Source organism: Salmo trutta, chromosome 19, assembly GCF_901001165.1.
Source record: "Salmo trutta chromosome 19, fSalTru1.1, whole genome shotgun sequence".
In the NCBI taxonomy this organism is placed as follows: Eukaryota; Metazoa; Chordata; class Actinopteri; order Salmoniformes; family Salmonidae; genus Salmo; species Salmo trutta.
Genome location: NC_042975.1, coordinates 26,269,406 through 26,294,815, shown reverse-complemented (window position 1 = coordinate 26,294,815; position 25,410 = coordinate 26,269,406). Strand labels below are relative to the sequence as shown.

At 42.3% G+C, this 25,410-nt stretch overlaps 1 protein-coding gene across 1 annotated transcript in view; it reads left to right on the top strand.

Moving 5' to 3' along the window:
- Positions 1 to 22,539, top strand: part of LOC115154238 (vacuolar protein sorting-associated protein 37D) — a 47,100-nt gene extending 24,561 nt beyond the window's left edge. The window contains exons 3-4 of the mRNA XM_029700260.1: positions 15,190 to 15,272; positions 21,555 to 22,539. Coding sequence (XP_029556120.1) covers positions 15,190 to 15,272; positions 21,555 to 22,085 — 614 coding nt within the window. The 3' untranslated portion in view covers positions 22,086 to 22,539. The remainder of the gene's footprint in view (positions 1 to 15,189; positions 15,273 to 21,554) is intronic.
- Positions 22,540 to 25,410: the final 2,871 nt, after the last annotated feature.

The following is a 25,410-nucleotide window of genomic DNA, read 5'->3' as shown; positions in this document are numbered from 1 at the left end:
CATTCTTCCCAGTCTGATATTGATATGCAAGCGGTAGGTCACGTTCTGAAATACTATATTCTATTATCATATTAACATGTGTACGAGGTCACTATGTACATGTCCAGATTTATGTACAGTGCCTTCAGAAACTATTCACACCCCTTGACTTTTTTCACATTTTGTTGTGTTACAACCTGAATTTTAAATGTATTAAATTGAGATAAGTGGCGGTCGGTGCCGTTTAAAATGAGGGAGGACAATTTTTATTTTATGAGCATGGCGTTATTTCTATTACAGCATATTGGATGACTGCATTCATATTCCATTAACCCAGCTCCATGTAACGCCCAGCTCCATGTAACACCCAGCTCAATGTTACATTAGGCTACTACATGATATTCAAATTTTCCGTATACCCATCATGAGGTTGCTACAACCTAGCCTCTGAATTAAAGTTCACAACGTAGGTGCACAGGTCGAGAGAAACATTTGAGTAATCAAGGTGACAAAATGTGACACATTCAATACCGCCTTGCAGACTCTTTCCTGCATTTAGCTGATCTAGGGTGCACTGTAATACTTGGTCCAACAGTTGCAAACGAGTTTCGATTGGACAAATTCATGTATGTTTATCCTCGTTTTGTTTGCTTCCATTTAACTTTTTTCAACAGAATCGGCAGAATGAATACACCCCTGATCACATGCAAACACAGTTCACTTTCATAACAGCCACATACAAACAGCATGATAATTTTGCTCGTTGTATAATTCCTTCTCGCATCTGAGCTCTCCTACTCTCATCTTTTCCCTTCGCTTGTGCACAGCCCAACAGCTGTCTGTGACCAGACAAAAAACCTTTCCAAGCCAAACCTTCATATCATTACCGTTAACCGCTACACACAGTCTACATTGTTGTCACCATTTTAGCTAACGTCATAATCAACATAGCTACTAGAACTAACGCGTCAGTAAACCCACTACAATAACACAATACAGTGTACAGTCAGCAATCAGTTTAGCAGTTACCCGGAGTCAATAAATTAATAAAACCAAAAGTTTACCTTTACTTGGAAGAGTTCTAGTGTTGGATGACCATAACCACCTAGCAAACATAGCATCACTCTCTGTTTGAGCTGGGTGTTTGAGTAGGCTGAACTAGCTAGCTGCATAGCTAAGTGAAAGTAAAAAAATAACTAAATATAGCTAGCTCTCTCTCTCTTGCTTCATTTTTAAATGAATACATTTGTTCAGAACTGTTCAACTATTGTATTTCTCTCACTTTGAGTCAACTACTGCCCACATTTTATGCACTGCATAAATGTACTAGATTAAATGTAAATGTACTTCAGTACTAGATTCATTCTCTGATTCTTTGATTGGGTGGACAACATTTCAGTTCATGCTGCAAGAACTCTGATAGGTTGGAGGACGTCCTCCGGAAGTTGTCATAATTACTGTGTAAGTCTAAGGAAGGGGGTGAGAACCATGAGCCTCCTAGGTTTTGTATTGAAGTCAGTGTACCCAGAGGGGGACGGAAACTAGCTGTCCTCTGGATACACCATGGTGCTACCCTACAGCGTGCTGTTGAGGCTACTGGAGACCTTCATTGCAAAACAGAGTGTTTTAATAAATGATTTGGTGACGTGAATATATTTAGTATAGTTTTATCTATAAAGGATAACTTTTGAAATGTTTCACTATTACATTTTGTTATTAAATTCACTGAGGAGGATGGTCCTCCCCTTCCTCCTCTGAGGAGCCTCCACTGATTTAGATTTTTTTTTGTCACTGGCCTACACACTATACCCCATAATTTGTACAAATTAATTTGAAATGAAAAGCTGAATTGTCTTGAGTCAATAAGTATTCAACCCCTTTGTTATGGTAAGTCTAAACACGTTCAGGAGTAAAACATTTGACTTATGAATTTAACAATTCACATAAGTTGCATGGACTATGTGTTTAATAATAGTTTTTAACATGCTTTTCAAATGACTACCTCATCTCTGTACCCCACACATACAATTATCTGTAAGGTCCCTCAGTCGAACAGTGAATTTCAAACACAGATTCAACCACAAAGACCAGGGAGGTTTTCCAATCCCTCGCAAAGAAGGGCACCTATTAGTCGATGGGTAAAATAAAAAACCGCATCCCTTTGACTGGGTGTATCAATACACCCAGTCACTGCAAAGATACAGGTGTCCTTCCTAACTCAGTTGCCGGAGAGGAAGTAAACCGCTCAGGGATTTCACCATGAGGCCAATGGTGACTAAAACAGATACAGAGTTTAATGGCTGGAAAACCTGGTTCAGTTTGCTTTCCACTGGGAGATAAATTCACCTTTCAGCAGGACAATAACCTAAAACACAAGGCCAAATCTACACTGGAGTTGGTTACCAACTGAGTGGCTGAGTTAAAGTTTTGACTTAAATATGATTGAAAATCTATGACAAGACCTGAAAATGGTTGTCTAGCAATGATCAACAAGCAATTTGACAGAGCTTGAAAAATTATAAAATGGGCAAATGTTGCACAATCCAGGTTTGGAAAGCTCTTAGAGAGTTACCCAGAAAGACTCACAGCTGTAATCGCTGCCAACGGCGATTCTAACATGTATTCACTAATCTAATCAAGATATAATAAATACATTTAAAAAAATTAAAAAAAGTTAGAATTTTTCTTCCACTTTGACATTACTGAGTATTTTGTGTACATTGCTGAAGGAATAAAAAGACAATTTAATGCATTTTAATCCCATTTTGTAACACAATAAAATTTGTCCAGATTTACTGTGTATGTGTACAGTACCTGTTAGATATTGGAGGCATCCTGGGATGTGCTTTACTATTGTATTGCTGTAAGAGCGAGTTAGCTTGCATGCTCTAATTGTAATGGCCGCAATAACTCCCTGCTAATTCACAATGATTTTCACACTACATTTTACATATAGTCATTTAACAGATGCTCTTATCCATGGGCGACTTATAGGTGCAATTAGAGTTAAGTGCCTTGCTCAAGGGCACATTTTTCATCGAGTCTGCTCTGGGATTTGAACCAACAAACTTTCGGTTTTTGGCCCAACACCCATAACCTCTAGGCTACCTGCCAAATCAAGAATATACAGCCATCAACATACTGTTCTCCTGCACATCTAATGTGCTTCCTTGTGTCCATCGTCAGAATAAATACCAATCAACTGGGATCACTGGCTGGACAATCCTTTCTTTAAAAATATAACGCAAGAGTTACACTGGTGCCGAGATCAGTCTTCTTGTCTTTTCTGGACACCTGTTACATGTGAACAAGCATTAAAACTTTGCCTGGAAAACACCCTCCGTTCACCTTTTATGGTGACAATAGCACCCTCTATTTGCTGTATAATTTGGCACTATTGGAAATAGACCACTGCAGTTTGTAAAAGAAAGTGCAATGGCATATTTGAATGACATTTCTGTAGAGGTTTGGGTGAACATTTAGATATTTTACTGTGAACTTTTCAAACTAAACATGCATGCTGCCTATAGCAAGTGCCTGTCCATGCATTCTGAAAGATTGATTGCACATTGGAAACAATTTAAAGGTAGGCTACAGCCCACATTTCTATGCAAGAGGATGAATTGTTGTTCAATATCTTGTTCATCAATAGAGTGTTGTGTTTCTATAACCTGCTTTGGTATAGGCTCTGAGATTAAGTTTATGATGTTGCGCTCCTATCACACAACAATACTGTAGCCCACCCATAGGCCTACTGTCAACTATTTTACATAAGCTACTGGTCTATTCACTGTGTTGTCAGAATTTTGTCCTTTTTTTGCAGTAATTGATGCTGTATTTGGCAAAGGTATGTGACAGTTAATGAAAGAGGAAACAATAGCAAACCTGTCAGCAGAACGCTTGAATTCAACAATGTTTTGCTTTGACTTTTCCCCTAACCTTTTCCCCCTGTGAATTCTGAAACATTGTCTAGGCTAGTCAAAACAAATTTCAATTACAGTAAGCTACAGTAGTAACATACACTACATGACCAAAAGTATTAATGTGGACACCTGCTCATCGAACAACTCATTCCAAAATCATAGGCATTAATATAGAGTTGGTCCCACCATTGCTACTATAACAGCCTCCACTCTTCTGGGAAGGCTTTCCAAAGATGTTAGAACATTGCTATGGGGACTTGCTCCTATTCAACCACAAGAGCATTAGTGAGGTCAGGCACTGATGTTGGGTGATTAGGTCTGGCTCGCAGTTGGCGTTCCAATTTATCCAAAAGGTGTTTCGTTGAAGTTGAGGTCAGGGCTCTGTGAAGGCGAGTCAAGTTCTTCCACACCGATCTCGACGAACCAATTCTGTATGGACCTCACTTGTGCACAGGGGATTGTGATGCTGAAACAGGAAAGGGCCTTCCCCAAACTGTTGCCGCAAAGTTGGCAGCACAGAATCTTCTAGAATGTCATTGTATGCTGTAGCGTTGATTTCCCTTCACTGGAACTAATGGGCCTAGCCCGAACCATGAAAAAACAGCCTCAGACCTGTTATTCCTCCTCCACCAAACATTACAGTTGGCACTATGCATTGGGGCAGGTAGCGTTCTCCTGGCATCCTCCAATCCCAGATTCGCCCGTCAGACTGCGTGAATCATCAATCCAGAGTCCCAAGGGCAAATAAAATAAAATACAATTTGATTGATCACATACACATGGTTAGCAGTTGTGGTGGTAAGCTTTACACCACTCCAGCCGACGCTTGGCATTGCGCATGGTGATCTTAGGCTTGTGTGTGGCTGCTCGGCCATGGAAACTAATATCATGAAGCTCCCGACGAACAGTTCTAGTGCTGACATTGCTTCCAGAGGCAGTTTGGAACTCGGTACTAAGTGTTGCAACCGAAGACAGACAATTTCGGAGGTCCCGTTCTGTGACCTACTACTTCATGGCTGAGCCGTTGTTGCTCCTAGACGTTTTCACTTCACAATAATAGCACTTACAGTTGACCAGGGCAGCTCTAGCAAGGCAGAAATTTGACGAACTCACTTGTATGTTATTTTTTTTAGGGGGTAGATCGGCTTTAATATTGCGGATAGATTGTTGATTCCATCAATGTAATTGTCTGCATCATTTCCAATCCCCCATATATTTTTGGGGTATATACACTGCTCAAAAAAATAAAGGGAACACTTAAACAACACATTTTCCAAACGCCTGAAGGTACCACGTTCATCTGTACAAACAATCGTACGCAAGTATAAACACCATGGGACCACGCAGCCGTCATACCGCTCAGGAAGGAGACGTGTTTTGTCCCCTAGAGATTAACGTACTTTGGTGCGAAAGTGCAAATCAATCCCAGAACAACAGCAAAGGACCTTGTGAAGATGCTGGAGGAAACAGGCACAAAAGTATCTATATCCACAGTAAAACAAGTCCTATATCGACATAACCTGAAAGGCCGCTCAGCATGGAAGAAGCCACTGCTCCAAAACCGGCATAAAAAAAGCCAGACTACGGTTTGCAACTGCACATGGGGACAAAGATTGTACTTTTTGGAAAAATGTCCTCTGGTCTGATTAATAAAAATAGAACTGTTTGGCCATAATGACCATTGTTATGTTTGGAGGAAAAAGGGGGAGGCTTGCAAGCCGAAGAACACCATCCCAACCGTGAAGCACCGGGGTGGCAGCATCAGGTTGTGAGTGTGCTTTGCTGCAGGAGGGTCTGGTGCACTTCACAAAATAGATAGCATCATGAGGTAGGAAAATTATGTGGATGTATTGAAGCAACATCTCAAGACATCAGTCAGGAAGTTAAAGCTTGGTCGCAAATGGGTCATCCAAATGGACAATGACCCCAAGCATACTGCCAAAGTTGTGGCAAAATGGCTTAAGGACAACAAAGTCAAGGTATTGGAGTGGCCATCACAAAGCCCTGACCTCAACCCTATAGAAAATCTGTGAACAGAATTGAAAAGCACGTGCAAGCAAGGAGGCCTACAAACCTGACTCAGTTACACCAGCTCTGTCAGGAGGAATGGGCCAAAATTCGCCCAACTTATTGTGGGAAGCTTGTGGAAGGTTTCCCGAAATGTTTGGCCCAAGTTAAACAATTTAAAGGCAATGCTATCAAAAACTAATTGAGTGTATGTAAACTTCTGACACACTGGGAATGTGATGAAAGAAATTAAAGCTGAAATAAATCATTCTGTCTATTATTCTGAGATTTTACATTCTTAAAATAAAGTGGTGATCCTAACTGACCTAAGACAGGGAATTTTTACTAGGATTAAATGTCAGGAATTGTGAAAAACTGAGTTCACATGTATTTGGCTAAGGTGTATGGATAAAATGCCCCAGGTATGCATTTTATCCACCTCATCTACATCCTAAAAGATTTCTGGGAACTCTACCAAACTTGTCAGAGGGAGGCATAGCAGATGTCAGCACAGTGCCTTTATGTTATAAAAAGCTTGAAACATTGCAAAGGGACAGGGTGAAACATCACTGTGTGTCTCTTTGTGTGAAGCCCATCAAGCTCATTTTATCATCCCCATTCAAGAGGAGCAGCAGCAGACCGCAGTATTTACAGTATCTCCACATACCAAAGAGAACACCCACTGTTATGACAGGAAGAGTGTGTGCGTGTGTCTGGGGGAGAGGGCTTTCATTTCGCTGAATAAAATGGTCTAGGAGCTTGCGTGCTTTGTCTTTTTCATCCTGACCTAATTTGAGAGAGAAGACATGTTGTGCTATGTAGGCATCTAAACCGGGCCAGGGTCCTGCAGAGTTATAATTTACTGCTGACCCACTGGCTAATTTTGAGGGCTCTAATACACCAAGCCCTGCGACACCCCATCTGTGATACTATGACCTATTTGTGTAGCATCAGTATACAACAGTATGAGCTTCCACGTTAGACGTCTTAATATTAATTCCCATATTAATTTGATAGGACACTACCATTGGAAAAGGACATTCCTGTGGACACATGTCCTTTTATTTTTATTTAACCTTTATTTAACTAGACAAGTCAGTTAAGTACACATTTTTATTTACAATGACGGCCTACCCCAGCCAAACCAGGATGACGCTGGGCCAATTGTGCGCCGCACTATGGGACTCCCAATTACAGCCAAATGTGATACAGCCTGGTCCTTGCATTGGTGTCTATATGCAGTGCTGCAGGCATACCAGTCAGCAGTAATGCTATCTAATAGCCATTGACAAGAGACAATGTCAGCTGCAGTTCAATCATAAAATCGGTCTTCTTTCTGTTGGCTTGCTTGGAGAACAGACCTTTATACTGTATGTTTTACTGAAGGAGTTTTACTGAAGTGTTTGGAATGTACTACATACTATTTTTCAAACGTCTTATCAATAAGCAGTATAAAGTTATACAGTTCAACATGGGTTAATTTCTACTGGTCAGTGTTTTGTCAATAAAATCCATCACCATTATCAATGAAAACATAACGTAGCCAAAATGTGAATTGATTTGACGGTCAATTCCAGTATAAGCCATGTGTGTGTTTTCCCCCAAAAGTGGGAGAAACTTTCCTTAACCCCAGACATTACAATAAAGACACCAGGTCAGTTCAATAAAACTTTAACAATACTACATACCTGCAATGTATGTAGGGCTACATTCTCACATTAAGTCAGTCTGGGTCACATCTCTATGGCTCCTGTATCTTGACTCAATCCGCTAGCGTGCTCGGCTGAAAAGTTGGTGGTTAGAACCCACCCAGGGACGGGTTGCCTTCATGAGTTGACCGTTGCGCCAGATAATAGGGGCAGCTAACTGACCATATCTTGTTTTCTGAAAACAGTGGGGTGCAAAATCCTAAATCCTCTGCTGTGGGTGTCAGCACGCCAACCGCCACTCCCAGAGGATGGGGGTAGTGTTGCCCCCCCCACACCATTTCCTCCATAGGTGGACCCGCTACCGCTAGTGCTATTGTGTTAGCCAGTTAGCCTTCAGGCCTGCTGAATTATTTCTGCCCTCATTGTAGGACACATGCAGCTGCTCCTGTAGTGTTTGGCTGTCTGTCTCCTCCCATTACACCCCAACATCTGTAGCACAGGGTCATGCACGTGACACGCCTCGCCTCACCATTTCCCACATGCATGGTTCTCACGTATTTGAAGGTAAATGTTCACACAGCGCTTGCCAGAAAAGGCCTTAATGTTGGTTTGGATTATTCATGTTCAGGCAATGGAGACATGAACGGAGGCGTAGGTGCAGAGTTGTCATGGGCTTGTTATTGGAACGTTTACTATGGTTTGTTGTTTTTGTTTGAACACTGCCTGTGGTGCTCTGTATAAATCATTAGCATGCTAAAATCAATTATCATAGGTCAACTGAAGTGACATGTTAAAGGGAACATCTTGTGGAGACATGTTCAACTAACACTGTGCTGAAAACACCACTAATTGGCTGGACAAACAAGGAGATCTGTGTACAATTAGCTATTATGCATTTGTTGAATAATAGTAGGCCTGTTTGCCACAGCTGTTGGGCTGGTCTTTGCATATCCTGCATTTTTAGCTCCATCTGTCCAGATACAAGGGTGGGGGTTTCTCTCCGTGGTGCAGAAAGATAGTGTCATCACCGTGACCTTTCTTTGCTCCACGGTTACGCTGGCCAACTTGGCTGGGCCACTTACTACCCTGCGGCCGTAAACAAATGAGGGCACGTTAATATGATGACACGTTTCCATAGTAACAGCAAAGCTACACTTCAAGGGACAAGCCCCCATTTTTCATCAGCTGGGTTGAGCTAATAGATTGTGTTTGCCTTATTCCCCTGCCCCGGGGCCTACCGATGACCCTGCAAACATTATTCAATTGAAGTGGAGCCTTGTTGTGTGAGGATGCCTCTTTCTCATGTTGACAGGCTGAGAGAGAAGAGCTAGAGGTTTTTATACATTTCAGCAAACCTCAATGTTTTTAAATGTTTACTCACAGGCAACATTTACAGCACCCCAGCCCCTCACACACCCCTAAAGGGGACTACAGACAATACGCAAACAGGGCCAACGGGATGTAGCGCAGTGTTGCAATGTTGTTTTTCGCCATAAAAGAGGCAGTGCCTTGTAATACCTGGAAATTGAGACCCAACGTATCATTCCTTGCGAATACTGAGGGGCAGTATTAAGTTAGTTTTGCAATTTAAGTCCCGCTCCTGTGTCTACGTCATATATTTTCCGGTATCCCTTCTGGTGTAAACACAGAAGAGATGGTCTGCTACTTCGCTTCTACTCCTTGCAAGCTTCCTTTTTTATGCTTTTTAATTTGAGATTTGCTAAGTGCAATTTTGTCTATGCCCAGTTTGGAAAAGCATACGTGCGAGCCGATGAGACAATACGAGAACCTTTACAACCCTTCGATGCGGTTATATTCGGGCAAGCTAGCAAAAGTCAACAGCTGGAGGGAGATATCACAAAATTTGAACACCGATACTGATAAAGAAACATGTAGAAAGATTCGGAACTGGTATGTTCACAATCTGAAAAGTGAATTTGGCAAGAGGAGTGGGGCTGCTGGTGGTGTGTGTCCCACCGATTCTCAGACAACTAGATTGGCTTTGTGTTCACGTGAAACATCGTCAGACAGAGACCGATATGCCAGATACAGTATGTACTTGTTATGCAGCCGAGTCCTTTTGTACATTATGTGTGTGGGTGTTTGTGATCTTATGTTTAGCAGACCTAGTTAGAACATATGACATCAGCTCTTTTCTGGATGGGGGAAACTGTGTGGGAAATATTCAGTGCTTGTGTTTTAATAATGATGGCAAGTTCAAACATCAGAAAACAGATGTGTTGTGTGTGTGTTAATTAGATTGAGATGTTTATGAAATCCTTTTAACTCCATGGAGCCCATGGAGATATTTTAAGATTGCTTGCATTGTATTCTAATGTATTCGCCATGTGCTTGTACTTGTTGGATGGGGGTGATGTTTTGGACAGTCCAGAGATGGAGATGAGGGCCCATCTACAGGTGGTTCATCGCCCCTTGATTCATCATCTCCCCAGCCTGGTTCATCACCTGTCCGGCACCTCTCTCCAACACCTAGGCCCTTCTCACCAACACCCAACCCACTGTCCAGGCGCACCTGTGCCCTCTGCCATGCAACTCCATCAACCTCCACCCCATCTCCCCGACCTATCTCCCCGAGAAAGACAGCTGAGGATCCTTTGGACACTGACATTATGCAGTGGGTGGATGACTTATTGAAACTGCACCAGGAGTTACAGAAACAGCAACAGAGTCCAGCAAAGGCAGTCTACGATGTCATGGTACAATGGATGATGTCTATTCCTGATCAACGTCTCCTGTTTGTCTCACCGCAAAAACTGTTGTGCTTTTTTTCTTTCTCATACATACATTAGGGTGGTGGGTAATTTACTGGGGATTTTTGTGCAGTACAGTAAACTTGTACTACTTTATACATGAAATCAAATCCAAATCAAATCAAATTTTATTGGTCACATACACATGGTTAGCAGATGTTAATGGGAGTGTAGCGAAATGCTTTTGCTTCTAGTCCCAACCGTGCAGTAAAATCTAACAAGTAATCTAACAATTTCACAAAAACTACCTTATACACACCAGTGTAAAGAAATTAATAAGAATATGTACATATAAATATGTGGTTGAGCGATGGCCGAACAGCATAGGCAATATGCAGTAGATGGTATAGAGTACAGTATATACAGTTGAAGTTGGAAGTTTACATACGCCTTAGCCAAATACATTTAAACTCAGTTTTTCACAATTCCTGACATTTAATCCTAGTACAAATACCCTGCCTTAGGTCAGTTAGTATCAACACTTTATTTTAAGAATGTGAAATGTCAGAAAAATAGTAGAGAATAATTTTTCAGCTTTTATTAATTTCACCACATTCCCAGTGGGTCAGAAGTTTACATACACTCAATTAGTATTTGGTAGCTGTAACTGTCGTCGTAGTGTCGTAGTGAATGGACCAAGGCGCATGTTTATCATACAAAACAAAAACATGACAAACAGTCTTGCAGGCAACACACAGCTATGCAAAGAACAACCTCCCACAATACCCATGACAAACACACTCCTAATTATAGGACCTTCAATCAGAGGCAACGTTAAACAGCTGCCTCCAATTGAAGGCCCCAATCCCAATTACCTAAACATAGAAATAGAAACGACTAGACGGAACATAGAAATACACTAACATAGAACAATGACCAAAACCCCGGAATACATAAATCAAACACCCTTCTACATACACACACACCCCGAACCATATAAAACAAATACCCCCTGCCACGTCCTGACCAAACTAAATAACAAATAACCCCTTTACTGGTCAGGACGTGACAGTAGCATTGCCTTTAAACTGTTTAACTTGGGTCAAACGTTTCGGGTAGCCTTCCACAAGTTTCCCACAATAAGTTAGGACAATTTTGACCCATTCCTCCTGACAGAGCTGGTGTAACTGAGTCAGGTTTGTAGGCCTCCTTCTAGGCCTCCTTGCTCGCACACGCTTTTTCAGTTCTGCCCACAAATTTTCTATGGGATTGCGGTCAGGGCTTTGTGATGGCCACTCCAATACCTTTTCTGTGTTGTCCCTAAGCCATTTTGCCACAACTTTGGAAGTATGCTTGGGGTCATTGTCCATTTGGAAGACCCATTTGCGACCAAGCTTTAACTTCCTGACTGATGTCTTGAGATGTTGCTTCAATATATCCACATAATTTTCCTACCTCATGATGCCATCTATTTTGTGAAGTGCACCAGTCCCTCCTGTAGCAAAGCACCCCCACAACATGATGCTGCCACCCCCATGCTTCACGGTTGGGACGGTGTTCTTTGGCTTGCAAGCCTCCCCCTTTTTCCTCCAAACATTAGGATGGTCACTATGGCCAAACTGTTCTATTTTTGTTTCATCAGACCAGAGGACATTTCTCCAAAAAGTATGATTTTTGTCCCCATGTGCAGTTGCAAACCGTAGTCTGGCTTTTTTTATGGCAGTTTTGGAGCAGTGGCTTCTTCCTTGCTAGGCATGCTTTCAGGTTATGTCGATATATGACTTGTTTTACTGTGGATATAGATACTTTTGTGCCTGTTTCCTCCAGCATCTTAACAAGGTCCTTTGCTGTTGGTCTGGGATTTATTTGCACTTTTGCACTGAAGTACGTTCATCTCTAGGAGACAGAACGCGTCTCCTTCCTGACCGGTATGACGGCTGCGTGGTCCCATGGTGTTTATACTTGCGTACTATTGTTTGTACAGATGAACGTGGTACCTTCAGGTGTTTGGAAATTTCTCCCAAGGATGTACCAGATTTGTGGAGGTCTACAATTCTTTTCTGAGGTCTTGGCTGATTTCTTTTGATTTTCCCATGATGTCAAGCAAAAAGGCACTGAGTTTGAAGGTAGGCCTTGAAATACATCCACAGGTACACCTCCAATTGACTCAAATTATGTCAATTAGCCTATCAGAAGCTTCTAAAGCCATGACATCATTTTCTGGAATTTTCCAAGCTGTTTACAGGCACAGTCAACTTAGTGTATGTAAACTTCTGACCCACTGGAATTGTGATACAGTGAATTATAAGTGAAATAATTAGTCTGTAAACAATTGTTGGAAAAATTACTTGTGTCATGCACAAAGTAGATGTTCTAACCGACTTGCCAAAACTATAGTTTGTTAACAAGACATTTGTGGAGTGATTGAAAAACAAGTTTTAATTACTCCAACCTAAGTGTATGTAAACTTCCAACTTCAACTGTATGCTTTGGACATAGGCCCCCATCCTCTTATTGAGATACCAGATCACTTTCATGTGAGACATAATTACAACGTCTATATTGGTACTATTTTCACATCATATGTATATAGTTGCATGTATTTAGCGTATCTTACCTGGATATGGTCGGTACCTTGCATTGCAGACTGCCATCAGGACCATTGAGAAAAAGCCCTTGTTGTAGTAATCGCTGCCCGAGTTTGCCAGATCTTGGATCTGAACATGTTTTCTGTCGACAGCTCCTGCACAATACGGATAATTCCAACGATCCCCAAAATCTCTGCCAATTTCTGCCCATTGTGCTATGGAGGGATAAACAACAAAAAAATCCTCCTTCAAGACATGCCAGATAGCCTGGCACACTTCCGTGACGATGGCACAAACTGTTGAGATTCCTAGCTTATAAATTATAACTTGCAGCGATACTTTTCCGTGTGCTGCCACTCGCCAAAAACCAAAGGGTCACACAGCCTTTCTGCAGCAATTACGGGCAAGCTGTGAGTTCTCTCGTATGAGATGTAAGGGGAAAGCAGCTGAAGCAAGTCGTCAAATCTGGCAACCGACATATGAAAGTATTAAACATGTCTTTCCTTGTCAACGCTTCACATAGTTTTTACAATAGACTTGTATTCTCCATTTTCTCAGTCTTTTTTTTGTTCTTCTCCTGAGTAGTGATAGCAGTTCAATCTCTTGCTGTTCAAGCTCTAGCAATAGCAATTCAAAAAGAGACATGTTTGCTTCTGTGGCTAAAAAGTTGTATCGTAAAGCATAGAACACCAGACTAGCCTGACATGTAGCTAGCATTTGTAAACAGGTATAGAACACCGGATCTGGAAGTTCAAACGTCGTCGCTAGCTAGATTGAAAAAGAGTTCCTCGGCTCCTCTTGCTTGGTAGCTTCTCTGGTTCCCTAAGCCCCTAGTGGATATACACTACACAAGGTGGATTTCCTCTCTGGAGAACGACTCCACCCACGAACATGCATGCACGTACTGTAGATCTACGCACGTTAATCGTGTAGACATCTTAATGGACGGATCAAAATGTACAGAACGGATACCTGGAGGAAAATGGGGAAGGGTCATACTTTTTCAATTTCAGTTCAGGGGAGGGTCATGTAATTTGTAATTTATGACATTTCAAAATTTCTCAGTGGTTTTAGAATTAGTTGCTTATTAAGCTATATATCGATGTGTGCCCATCACACTGATTGAAATGGATTTAACAAGTAATTTAACAAGTAAGTTTTGCACACTCAGTGTATAATGTGATCTATAACAGTGCTTTGGTTTACGAAACAAGCTGTAAAATACCTGGGAAAGATGTGATTCCGATGCATATTGGGATATTGTTGTTTTGTGTCTTAAACATTCAGAGGCTGACTTTGCTTGGGAAAAAATACAATTATGTCACTAGCAATTGATTAAGCTATTCACTTCAGCCACCCCTCAGAGCCTGGTTCCTCTCTAGGTTTCTTCCTAGGTTCCTGCCTTTCTAGGGAGTTTTTCCTAGCCACCGTGCTTCTACATCTGCATTGCTTGCGGTTTGGGGTTTCTGTATAAGCATTTTATGACATATGCTGATGTGATTGATTGATTGACTTGATTGACTTTCTGTACAATAGAAGAGGTTTAAACCCATATAGCTTTTAGGGAATCGCTTGTGACCGTCTTTCATTGGGTTAAGGTAGGCCTAACTTTTCAAAGTACCATTCCCAGATTCCTAATGACGTCTCAGATTTAAACAATCGACAGCCCGTGCATCCCATGAGAAACTGGGGAGCCACAATGGAGCAGCAGTCATGTGACAGCCCTCAGTTGTCTCTCTCCAGAATGAAAGGCCTCCCCCAACCCCCATAGCCTAGCCTATACTGTATGTCCACATCACATTTCATTAATAACGCTCTGTATTCCACACAGCCTGCTCAAGGGTCTTTACCATGAGCCACAACCTTCTGGCCTGCAGCCCTGTGTATCAGAATTCCTGCGTTGCCATGTAATGCTTACAGTATGAAGAACAGTTTCTAAAACTGCATATTTAAGGCTCTGGTCTGTCCAACAAGTGAGGGTAAACGGTAGACATGTTCTCTGCAATCCATTTTGTTTTAATTCGTATTTTTCGGTATAGAAGAGGGTCACTTGTTTTTTTTCCCAAGCATTCAGAGAGGGTTTAGGTCAAATATATTTTGCTGAAGGCAGGGCCATCCATTTTCATTTCAGTGGTCCGATTTTGAAATAATGTTCATTCCCTGAAATGTTATTTGTTTTTAAATGATTTAATCTCTCCTGGTTTCTCAGTGACTAAACCCCCCTCAGTCTTGAGCTAGTCATAAGTCACTCTTTTGGTAAGCTCTTTTTCTTAACTGTTCCCTCTGTCACTGTCATTCCCTGTGAATAAATTATGTTTCTTTGTCCTTGCAGAGGCCGACATACAGAAGCACAGCCTCCAGACAGCACAGAATCTTCTCCAGGAAGATGTGGCGCGTGCTGAGGAACAGTCCGAGGTAAATCCAAAGCCTGAACTCTAATGTTTATTAGTCTTAGCATGAACCACTGAGTGTGTTCTTGCATTGTCAGCACTAGTATAGTATAATTGAAAAGCCTCCATGCCAGTCAACAGCCAGGCCACTTTCGTTCATTCTGCACTCCGGTAAAGACAGACAGATTACTGCTTGTTCTAGGAATAGTCCATGAAACTCATGCACACTTGAGTATTCAAGAATGCAGGAGTTATGATCCACACTGTACTGGTTGCCTTTTTCAAGTGAGATTTAAATAAATGTGTTTTCTGTGCACTATACTACATCTATTTGGTCACGATTTCAATAGAAATGTCTACAGTTTGAAAGAGAGCATTTGCCTAGACCTTTTGATTTCAAAAGAACAGGTTCTTTCAAATGTTAATTTGCGCATTAAACACACAATGCTATTGACAACCAGACAGTTAACAGAAATCCATACATGGGGATGATCCGCTCCATTTCCAAAAATGTCCACCTAGACTGAGCAATAGTGTGATCACTGTTCAAATCAATCGACAGCCCATGCATCCCAAGACAAACCGGGTAGCCACAATGGAGCAGGAGTCATGTGACAGCCCTCAGTTGTCTCTCTCCAGAATGAAAGGCCTCCCCCAACCCCCATAGCCTAGCCTATACTGTATGTCCACATCACATTTCATTAATAGCACTCTGTATTCCACACAGCCTGCTCAAGGGTCTTTACCATGAGCCATAGCACAGAACCGCCCCTAACGCTTCATCTTAGTACGTGTGATATTCCGCAAATACCTGTGTGTGAAGGAAGACAGGGAATATTGATAATGTTTACAGCGCTGGGAAATGTAACACTCAAACACTGACATGGTTGGGTGGATTTACAGATATAGGCCTACCTTTGATGAATTATATGTGCCTACATTTACATAAATGTGTATATGTATATTCAGCTACTTTTTAACGTGTACTGCAGGTTAACCGTCACGGTTTACTTAAAAATGTAAATACCTCAGTAACCTAAAGCTTCAATTTGATATAACTACACTAAACAAAAATATAAATGCAATATGTAAAGTGTTGGTCCCATGTTTCACAAGCTAAAATAAAAGATCCCAGAAATATTCACTAAAAGCTTATTTCTCTCAAATTTTGTGCACAAAGTTGTTTACATCCCTGTTAGAGAGCTTTTCCCCTTTGCCAAGATAATCCATTCACCTGACAGGTGTGGCATATCAAGAATCTGATTAAACAGCATGATTATTACATAGGTGCGCCTTGTGCTGGGGACAATAAAGCGCTACTCTAACATGTGCAGTTTTGTCACACAACACAGTGCCACAGATGTCTGAAGTTTTAAGGGAGCGTGCAATTGGCATGCTGACTGCCGGAACTTTCACCAGAACTTGCCAGAGAATTGAATGTTCATTTCTCTACCATAAACCACCTCCAACGTCGTTTTAGAGAATTTGGCAGTACGTCCAACCAGCCTCACAACCGCAGACCACGTCCATAAACCGTCTCAGGGAAGCTCATCTGCGTGCTCGTCGTCCTCACCAGGGCCTTGACCTGACTGCAGTTCGGCGTCGTAACCAACTTCAGTGGGCAAATGCCCACCTTCGATGGCCACTGGCACACTGGAGAAAGGTGCTCTTCCCAGATTAATCCCGGATTCAACTGTACCGGGCAGATGGCAGACAGCGTAGCGTGTATGGCATCAGGTGGGTGAGCGGTTTGCTGATGTCAAGGTTGTGAACAGAATGCCCCATGGTGGAGGTGGGGTTATGGTATGGGCAGGCATAAGCTACGGACAACGAACACAATTTATCGATGGCAATTTGAATGCACAGAGATACCGTGATGAGATCCTGAGGCCCATTGTCATACCATTCATCTGCCGCCATCACCTCATGTTTCAGCATGATAATGCATGGCCCCATGTCGCAAGGATCTGTACACAATTCCTGGAAGCTGAAAATGTCCCAGTTCTTCCATGGCCTGCCTGCATATTCACCAGACATGTCACATGTTTGGGATGTTCTGGATCAACGTGTATGACACCGTGTTCCAGTTTCCACCAATATCCAGCAACTTCGCACAGCCATTGAAGAGGAGTCAGACAACATTCCACAGGCCACAATCAACAGCCTGATCAAGTCTATGTGAAGGAGATGTGTCGCGCTGCATGGGGCAAATGATGGTGGTCACACCAGATACTGACTGGTTTTCTGATCCATGCCCCTAACTTTAAATATCTGTATATCTGTATTCCCAGTCATGTGAAATCCATAGATTAGGGACTAATGAATGGGTGGACCTGGCTCTCAAGTGGGGGGGGGGGGGGGGGGGGGGGGGGCCTATGCCCACCCATGGCTGCGACCCTGCCCAGTCCATAGATGGATGAATTGATTTCAATTGACTGATTTCCTTATATGACTGTAACTCAGTAAAATCTTTTCAATTGTTGCGTTTATATTTTTGTTCAGTGTACTTTCAGCTCGATACTACAACCTATACACTACCCAGCAAACATGCCCACATTGGCACGACGTGGGCCCAATGCGGTCTGAAATGTATAGGCTGCCTACATTGGGCTGATGCAACTTTGCTTATCGGCTCCACATTGGCTCCAATGCGCGTGCATTGCAATGACGTCCAAGGGGAAAAACTATGGCAATGTCCGAATACCCATATTTGCATCCTAAATAGGAGGCCGTTTGAGTATGCGGAAAAATAAAGTTTAATAGCATGTGACATTTCGAAAATCTAGTATACTTTAAAATGCACGGATGTTATAATACTTTTGGCTTTGACAACAGCTGATCAATTAGATATGTAGATGCGCTACCGAAATTAACAAATAGCGGGAAACACGCCATCGCGCATGACGTATTTTCAGCATGCGAAAATAAAAATGTGGCATAGTATGTGAATTTTCTTAAAACGAGTACGCTTAAATGCCAGGATGTTATGCTAATTTCGTCTCTTCATCTGGCATATCCGCATTGGAAGAGGTGGGCTGCGAGTAATAGTCCCTAGTTCTCTTCAAGTAGCCAAACAATACAACTAGGCTACTTAAATGGTGCCGAATAGCGATGTTTCTGCGTTGGTGTTCAATAGTAGGCCAAGTAGTTTTTGTTCTCCTTCAAATTAACAAGATAATTGCATCGTATGCTTTTTGTTTTCTCGTTGAAAAGTGTTTATTGTTAGCTTGGCCTTTGTCAGAGCTTTAAAACGAAATAATAAACCATCTTTTGATTTCTGAATGTGTCGGCAGCGGGGACTCGGGGTGTGGCTGCGTTATTGATGTTAATCAGGCCTTTTGATTTTGATAATGTTTGTTTTAGTTTTGTAGGCTAGGCTACCTATTTCATTATTTAAGTATGGATCAACCTTCAGCAGTCAGTCTGATCTCGTTCCCAATGATCAGTGCTTAGTTTTATGTTGCTGTCCGGCGTTTCGGAATTTGCGATGCAGCCGACGGTCTACGTTTTTCTGTGCAATAGCCTTTCGATTTTAACATTAAAAGGTTTTATGTGTACTAGGATATTTTATTTCATTATATACAGTACCAGTCAAAAGTTTGGACACACCTACTCATTTCAGGGTTTTTCTTTATTTTTACTATTGAGATAAAGCCAAGAGTGTGCAAAGCTGTCGTCAAGGCAAAGGGTGGCTACTTTGAAGAATCTAAAATCAAAATATATTTTTATTTAACTTTTTTTAATTACATGATTCCATATGTGTTATTTCATAGTTTTGATGTCCACTAGAATATAGTAAAAATAAAGAAAAACCTTGGAATGAGTTGGTGTCCAAACGTTTGACTGGAACTGTAAGGGAAAAAAAAATAAAAAATGTATGAAATGAATTGAAATGTATGCATTCACTACTGTAAGTCGCTCTGGATAAGAGCGTCTGCTAAATGACTAAAATGTAAAAATGTACAAAAATATTGTATGTTACAGGACGGTGGTATGGTTTCACTAATAAATATTGAAATTGAATCAAATTATCTGTTTCTGTCGTCAGTCCATTTTAAATAGGATAGATGGGCTACGGTATATGTCGAATGTGATAGTCTGCCTATAGCCAGCCTGAGTAGGGCCTATAACTACATTCCTATTCTATTCAGAGTTTAGATAAACTAATTGAATTGGAAATGAGCTAATATCAGGCTGATTAATGCGATGCACGTCTGAAATTTAGGAAAATCCACCCGCACTCCGCCACACCTACTCAGCCAGTCAGCGTTGGTTGCAGCCGTGGCATACTTTTTACTAAATGGTATGTGCTAAATAGGATGCGACAATGAGTACATATTATGCAGTTTATGTAGTACGCTAGTATGGGTATTCAGATATGGCCAATGTTGTTTGCAGTAACTTATTTGTTCTTGTAATATCGCAAACAGATGTGGCTAGCCCATCCATTAATGTCTCCAGCTTTAAGGTATTTATCAAAGATAACCAAGTTGTTGATTTCATTCATACATTTTATTCGAGAAACTGTTAAGTCTCTAATATGTCACATGCACTTAAAGCTGGAATCCTTAAAATGGTGAAACTGCCACGTCCATTTGCGATATTACAACAACAAAGAAAGTTACTGTAAACAACACTTTTTTTCACCTCGGACATCATTGCACGTATGCTAGAAGTGCACAATATGTACTGCAATTTTTTTTACCATGCTGCACGACGCTCCTCAACTCGAAAAAAAAAAACAATAACGGAGGTGGGGCGGCCAGTGGCACAATTTCCCCCTACTGCGGATTCCATAATTGTCTTTATAAAGACTTCAATGTTGACAGTGTACAAGATCAAATATTTTTGGCGTCACACAACAGAACACTCAGTTATGGTTGCACAAAAAGAACTGTGTGCAAACCACATCCCAAAATATTCTAATGAGCCTGCCTCTATATTATGAAGTAGCTAGGCTTGGTGTGGGCTAGCCCATATTGGGCTTGGTGTGGGCTAGCCCATATTGGGCTTGGTGTGGGCTAGCCTGTGCACACCTTGCCAACCGCACAGGACCAATGGAAATGGGGTAAAGTTTGCTGGGTACATATCGGTATGTTTTTACCCTTGTGTGAAAGGTTATTTTTCCCAGAGAATTTGTGCAACCTTGACACATTTAATCCGCCCTCATACTGTCCTGGGTGATAATTCGTTTTATTTGGCGAGGAACACATGGCGCAACACATTTATTGAGCTTGATCCATTAGCAAGTGGTCGTTGTAATCCTTCATTTCACAAACCCTTTAGTAGGTGACCGAATGCATAACTGTGAACAGACTACAGTCCTATACAGCACGTTCCCATCAAGAGAAAGGCTTACTTCCAGAGACTACCCCCCACACACAATCCTTCCAATAGGTTTTGATTTATCCATGCAAGGCCGTCCAGCTCACAGACTTAAATAAACTGTGCTTCCTCCACCTCACACAACCCCGATTGATGACTCAAAGTTGTTAGGGCAGCAGTCAGCCTGATTGATTGGGTGACCCTCATCATAATAGGACTGTGTTGAGTGATGGCTCTTAGCCAGCACTGAAAAAACATGGGTCTCTCAAAAATAATGACCCTCAGCCCATTTGTTTATTAGATGGATTTCACACAATCAATTTCTCTAACGTATGGCATTAAGGGTGGGTCCTTTTGTGTGTTCCAGCCTTCTAACACCATTTGGTTTTATGTATCGCCACACTATCTTTAGCGGCTCTCTGTTGAAGACGCCAGATTTCAGCCCCAGAGGCTGAAGGTAATATCATAGTGTTGATTATGTCAAGCCCTCTACAGCTGGCAACTGTGAAGAAAGACACAGTGTCCAGGGCAATTATGGTGGTACTGTGGGGACCATTTGTGCTGCTCCGATATGGAAGAGACACAGTAATGACCCAAGCCTTTTTTGTGTGCGTAGCCAGTAGCTGCCTGTTAATTGAGTAATTTCCATTTACTGTGCTCAGACAGAGGTTAGAGTGTTTGGGGAGGTGGGCTGTGCAGACTAGACTGTCATGAATTATTCACTCCCCCCATACTGGGCTCGATGGGTCTTCCACCTGCTCCCCATGACTGGGGGCACAGTTGCCAGTCAGACTGATTACAGTCATTCTAGGGCTGTTCCAGTGGAAGTGTAGTGGACACTGTATTAATGGAAAAACATAAGTTAATGTGAAATCTACTTATACATGTGGTGCTGTGTTTGAACTGTTCCCAAGGGTTGGGAATCCTTTTGTTTGAATTCCTGTCTTCTGATACCCATTTATTTGTGGGCCTCTGCTTACAGGACCTCCTGGAGAAGTTCATGGAGGGGAATGTGCCCCTGGAGGGGTTTCTAGACTCCTTCCAAAGCTCCAGGAAGAGCTACCACATCCGCCGTGCTCAGGCCGAGAAAATCCAGGAGCTCAACCGAGCCAAACGGAATTCCAGCAAACCCAAAAAGCCAGAGGAGCGAGAGGACAAGATGTGGGACGAGAACCCGGAACCCCAGCGGACCAACGGCTTCATGGCCCAGGGCCCGCCCCGGGTCTTCCAGCTCCGATACGGCCTCACCCCCGCCATCCTGCTTCCCCACTTCCCCCTGCCACCCTCCTCCACCACCTCGCCATCTGCCCCGACCCACACCAGTCTACCTCCGCTGGACTCCCAGCCGGGCCAGACCCAAATCCTGAGCCCCAGTGCCCCGCTCTCTGGACATGGGCATCCTGTGAACCTACGGGTCATTGGACAGTTACCCGGAGGCTGGTCAACCAGACCGATGCGGTTACAGCAGCTCTATAGGCCCGCCCCTCACCAGCCTGAGCCTCCATACCGATAACTGAGGCATGGGCCCTAGAGGTCTCTAGACATGGAACCAAACAGTGGCTACCAGACTCATGCACGCAAAGATGGCTTTTGAAGCTTTTGTGGAATTGATCTGAAACATATGTTCGCCATCCATGACACAAAACGTAAACATACCTAACATGGGAGATAACCAGAAGCCATAAAGCACGGAATACGTTTAGTTGAAAGCAAGGGAGTAAATGAAGGAGAAACAGGGCATGGTTTTCATTTTTATTTGAATGTTACACTTCCAGGGTGTCACAGGGTTGTAAAAGCACAGCTATGATAAGGAAATATCACAGATGGACTAGTGTCTACAGCTTGTCATAAAGGACCCCATTGTCCATCCATCCGACTGAGAATGGCAAGGCTTCTATGAAATGGCCTGGTGTCGTTTTGCTGATGATCAATAAAGTCCAAATCATGGTTTTTATTATTAACCTAAATCCTTGTTGTTACTTGTTTCATAGTTCGATCCAAGCAATACAGTCATATTTATGCAGCTTTGGAACCATTTCCAAGCCATCTTTCTGAAATTGCAACACAAAGATGAACCAAGAACACGATATGTGACAGTGTTTATGCAGCTTCCCTTTTCAAATGCACATTTAGTGCAGATGGTCTTCAAAAAATGATGCTGTCACATGGATTTTTTATTATTAATAATATCGTTGAGAGTGGATATGGGGAAACACAGTCATTGTTATCTTTGGACTGGCTCCCAAATAGGGCTACATTTTCTAAAAGGTCACCAAGATTCTCAGCCGAAGTTGATTACCGTCCCAAATAAACCTTGAAGAGCACCAAACTCTGTGTTATTTCACAAACAGTGTCGAAGCATTCACATCAGCAAATTATTTACTTATGCAAATCCTATTTGAAATGACCGGCAACAAAAGCTGTTTATTTATTCTGATAAATGAGAAACTGCATTTACATTTTAGTAATTCAACAGATATTTTTATCTTGAGCGACTTACATGTGTACATACATTTTATTGTACTTTTGCATACTGGTCCCCCATGAGAATCGAACCCACAACCCTGGTGTTGTAAGCACCATGCTCTACCAACTAAGCCACACAGGATCTTTCAGGACTTCAGTTTTTTTTTCTCCTCCCAACTGAGTAGGAGAGCATGTACATTTTATCTCAGTGAGAAAGCCAACCTACTGCAGACTGATCTTAGACAGCACATACTGTTATGATTTAATATGAAACAATTTATTTCCTCAAATTTCCTTACTACCAGTCCAGCATATAAGTGCACTTTGGGGAAAATAGGATAATTAAGCAATAAGGCCAGATGGGCTGTGGTGTATGGCCAATATACCACGGTTAAGGGCTGTTCTTATTCACGACACAACGCTGAGTGCCTAGATACAGCCCTTAGCCGTGGAATATTGGCCGTATACCACACCCCATCGGGCCTTATTGCTTATGGCCCCAAGGTGAGTGTGAACTTTATAGCTCAGATCTTGTGCCCTCTCATAGGAGAAGCCTGCCAGGGCAAGCCAGAGAGAACAACAATGGCTTGACTGTGGTCACAAACAAGTCTTCCCCTATGTCCTCAATATGTTATTATGGCAATAAGATTGCACGGAGCTCATAAGTGACTTAAGGGCCTAGATTTAGAGGACTTTATTTAGCCCACATTAATGGTTTACTAGGCCTTTCAGCTCATGTTGGAGTACTGAAGTTACTCGTGTTTTAACACTTGTGACAGTGTGGATTTGAATTCTAACCCAGATATTAGGCCAAATGATAATAAACAGAAGCTATCACAGAAAGTCTTTATGAAAGGGAATGGTGTACATATCAATGTGGGGTTTCCATTCTGTTTCAGGATCACAACTAAAGCTTTTAGAATTTTGTCCAGTATAGTATCTTTCTCTTCCCTCCTCAAGGTAACTGAATACTCCTGCATCTTTCCTGAAAATGGATGGGAATGTGAATTACAGTACATCAAATTGAATGTGGTGGTTATTCACTAGCCAAAAACAATAGTATTGACATGAAAAGTCCACAGCTTTTCATATCAGTGGATTGTGGTTGCAAGTGCTTCTACAAAATGCCCAGTGTATGTCAAAATGTATCAGTGTGTATTCCATTGAAAATGAGCACTATCACACTCAACTCAATTTCTCCTTTCTGCCTGTTGTGTATTTCACTGCAATGTCTCAGTATGAATGCATGTGGCGTATCAAAATATGAGTGGGGCAGGCCGCTCCGAATAAGATCATGGCGTCTCAGTAGGTAAATGTCTACTTGTATGGATGTCTGGACACTGAACTGCCAGTGACCTGATTGTGCGAGGAGAAAAAAACAGAGTCGGTGCTGTGTGTGGTAAAGCAAACTAAATGAGAGACAACAATGATTCGTTACAATACTTACATCACTTACTATGAATTCATTGATCTCATTATTTAAGCTTGGCCTACATCATTCAACATGATCAAATCTTAACACAAAGTAGAAATACACACAATGCTACGCCTACAGTATATCGTAAATTAAAGACGTTGGCCTTACTTGTATTCCCTGCAGGCGACACGCAGACAGCCAGCCTGGCCGTCTCTCGGTTGACTCACCCCCCCATGGGTCATCTGGAGTCTCATCAGCCTCCTCTGCGCTCTCTAACAGGCCCCAGGGGCAACACAGTGGCTGTGGCTGGACAGAGGAGGCAAGGCTTGACAATGGGTAGTAGCACCACAGGCCTTGTCAAAAAAAGGAATGTTTCCTGCGCTCTTCAGCAACATTTTATGTCAACAACAGCTTTTGTCACTGGTGGTTTATCTGACAAAATTGCCCTCTGTCATCAGCTCATTTCTAAACTTTAGCTCTATGTCTTTGGGCAAGGAGTTTTATTTTAGAAGTACCCATGCTCAGGGCCTCCCTAGTGGCACAGCGGTCTAAGGCATTGCATCGCAGTGCTAGGGAAGTCACTATAGATCCGTGTTCAATCCCAGGATGTGTCACGACCGAGAGAATCGGCGCTCAATTGGGCCAGCGTTGTCCGGGTTAGGGGAGGGTTTGGCTGGCTAGGATGTCCTTGTACCATCGCTCTAGCGACTCCTTGTGGCGGCCGGGTGCATGCACGCTGACATCGGTCGGCAGTTGTACGGTGTTTCCTCCGACACATTGGTGTGGCTGGCTTCCGGGTTAAGCGAGCAGTGTGTCAAGAAGCACTGCGGCTTGGTGGGGGTCATTTTTTGGAGGACGCAACCTTCGCCTCTCCCAAGTCCGTACGGGAGTTGCAGCGATGGGACAAGACTGTAACTACCAGTTGGGTAGAAAAAATAAAAATAATAACATTAAA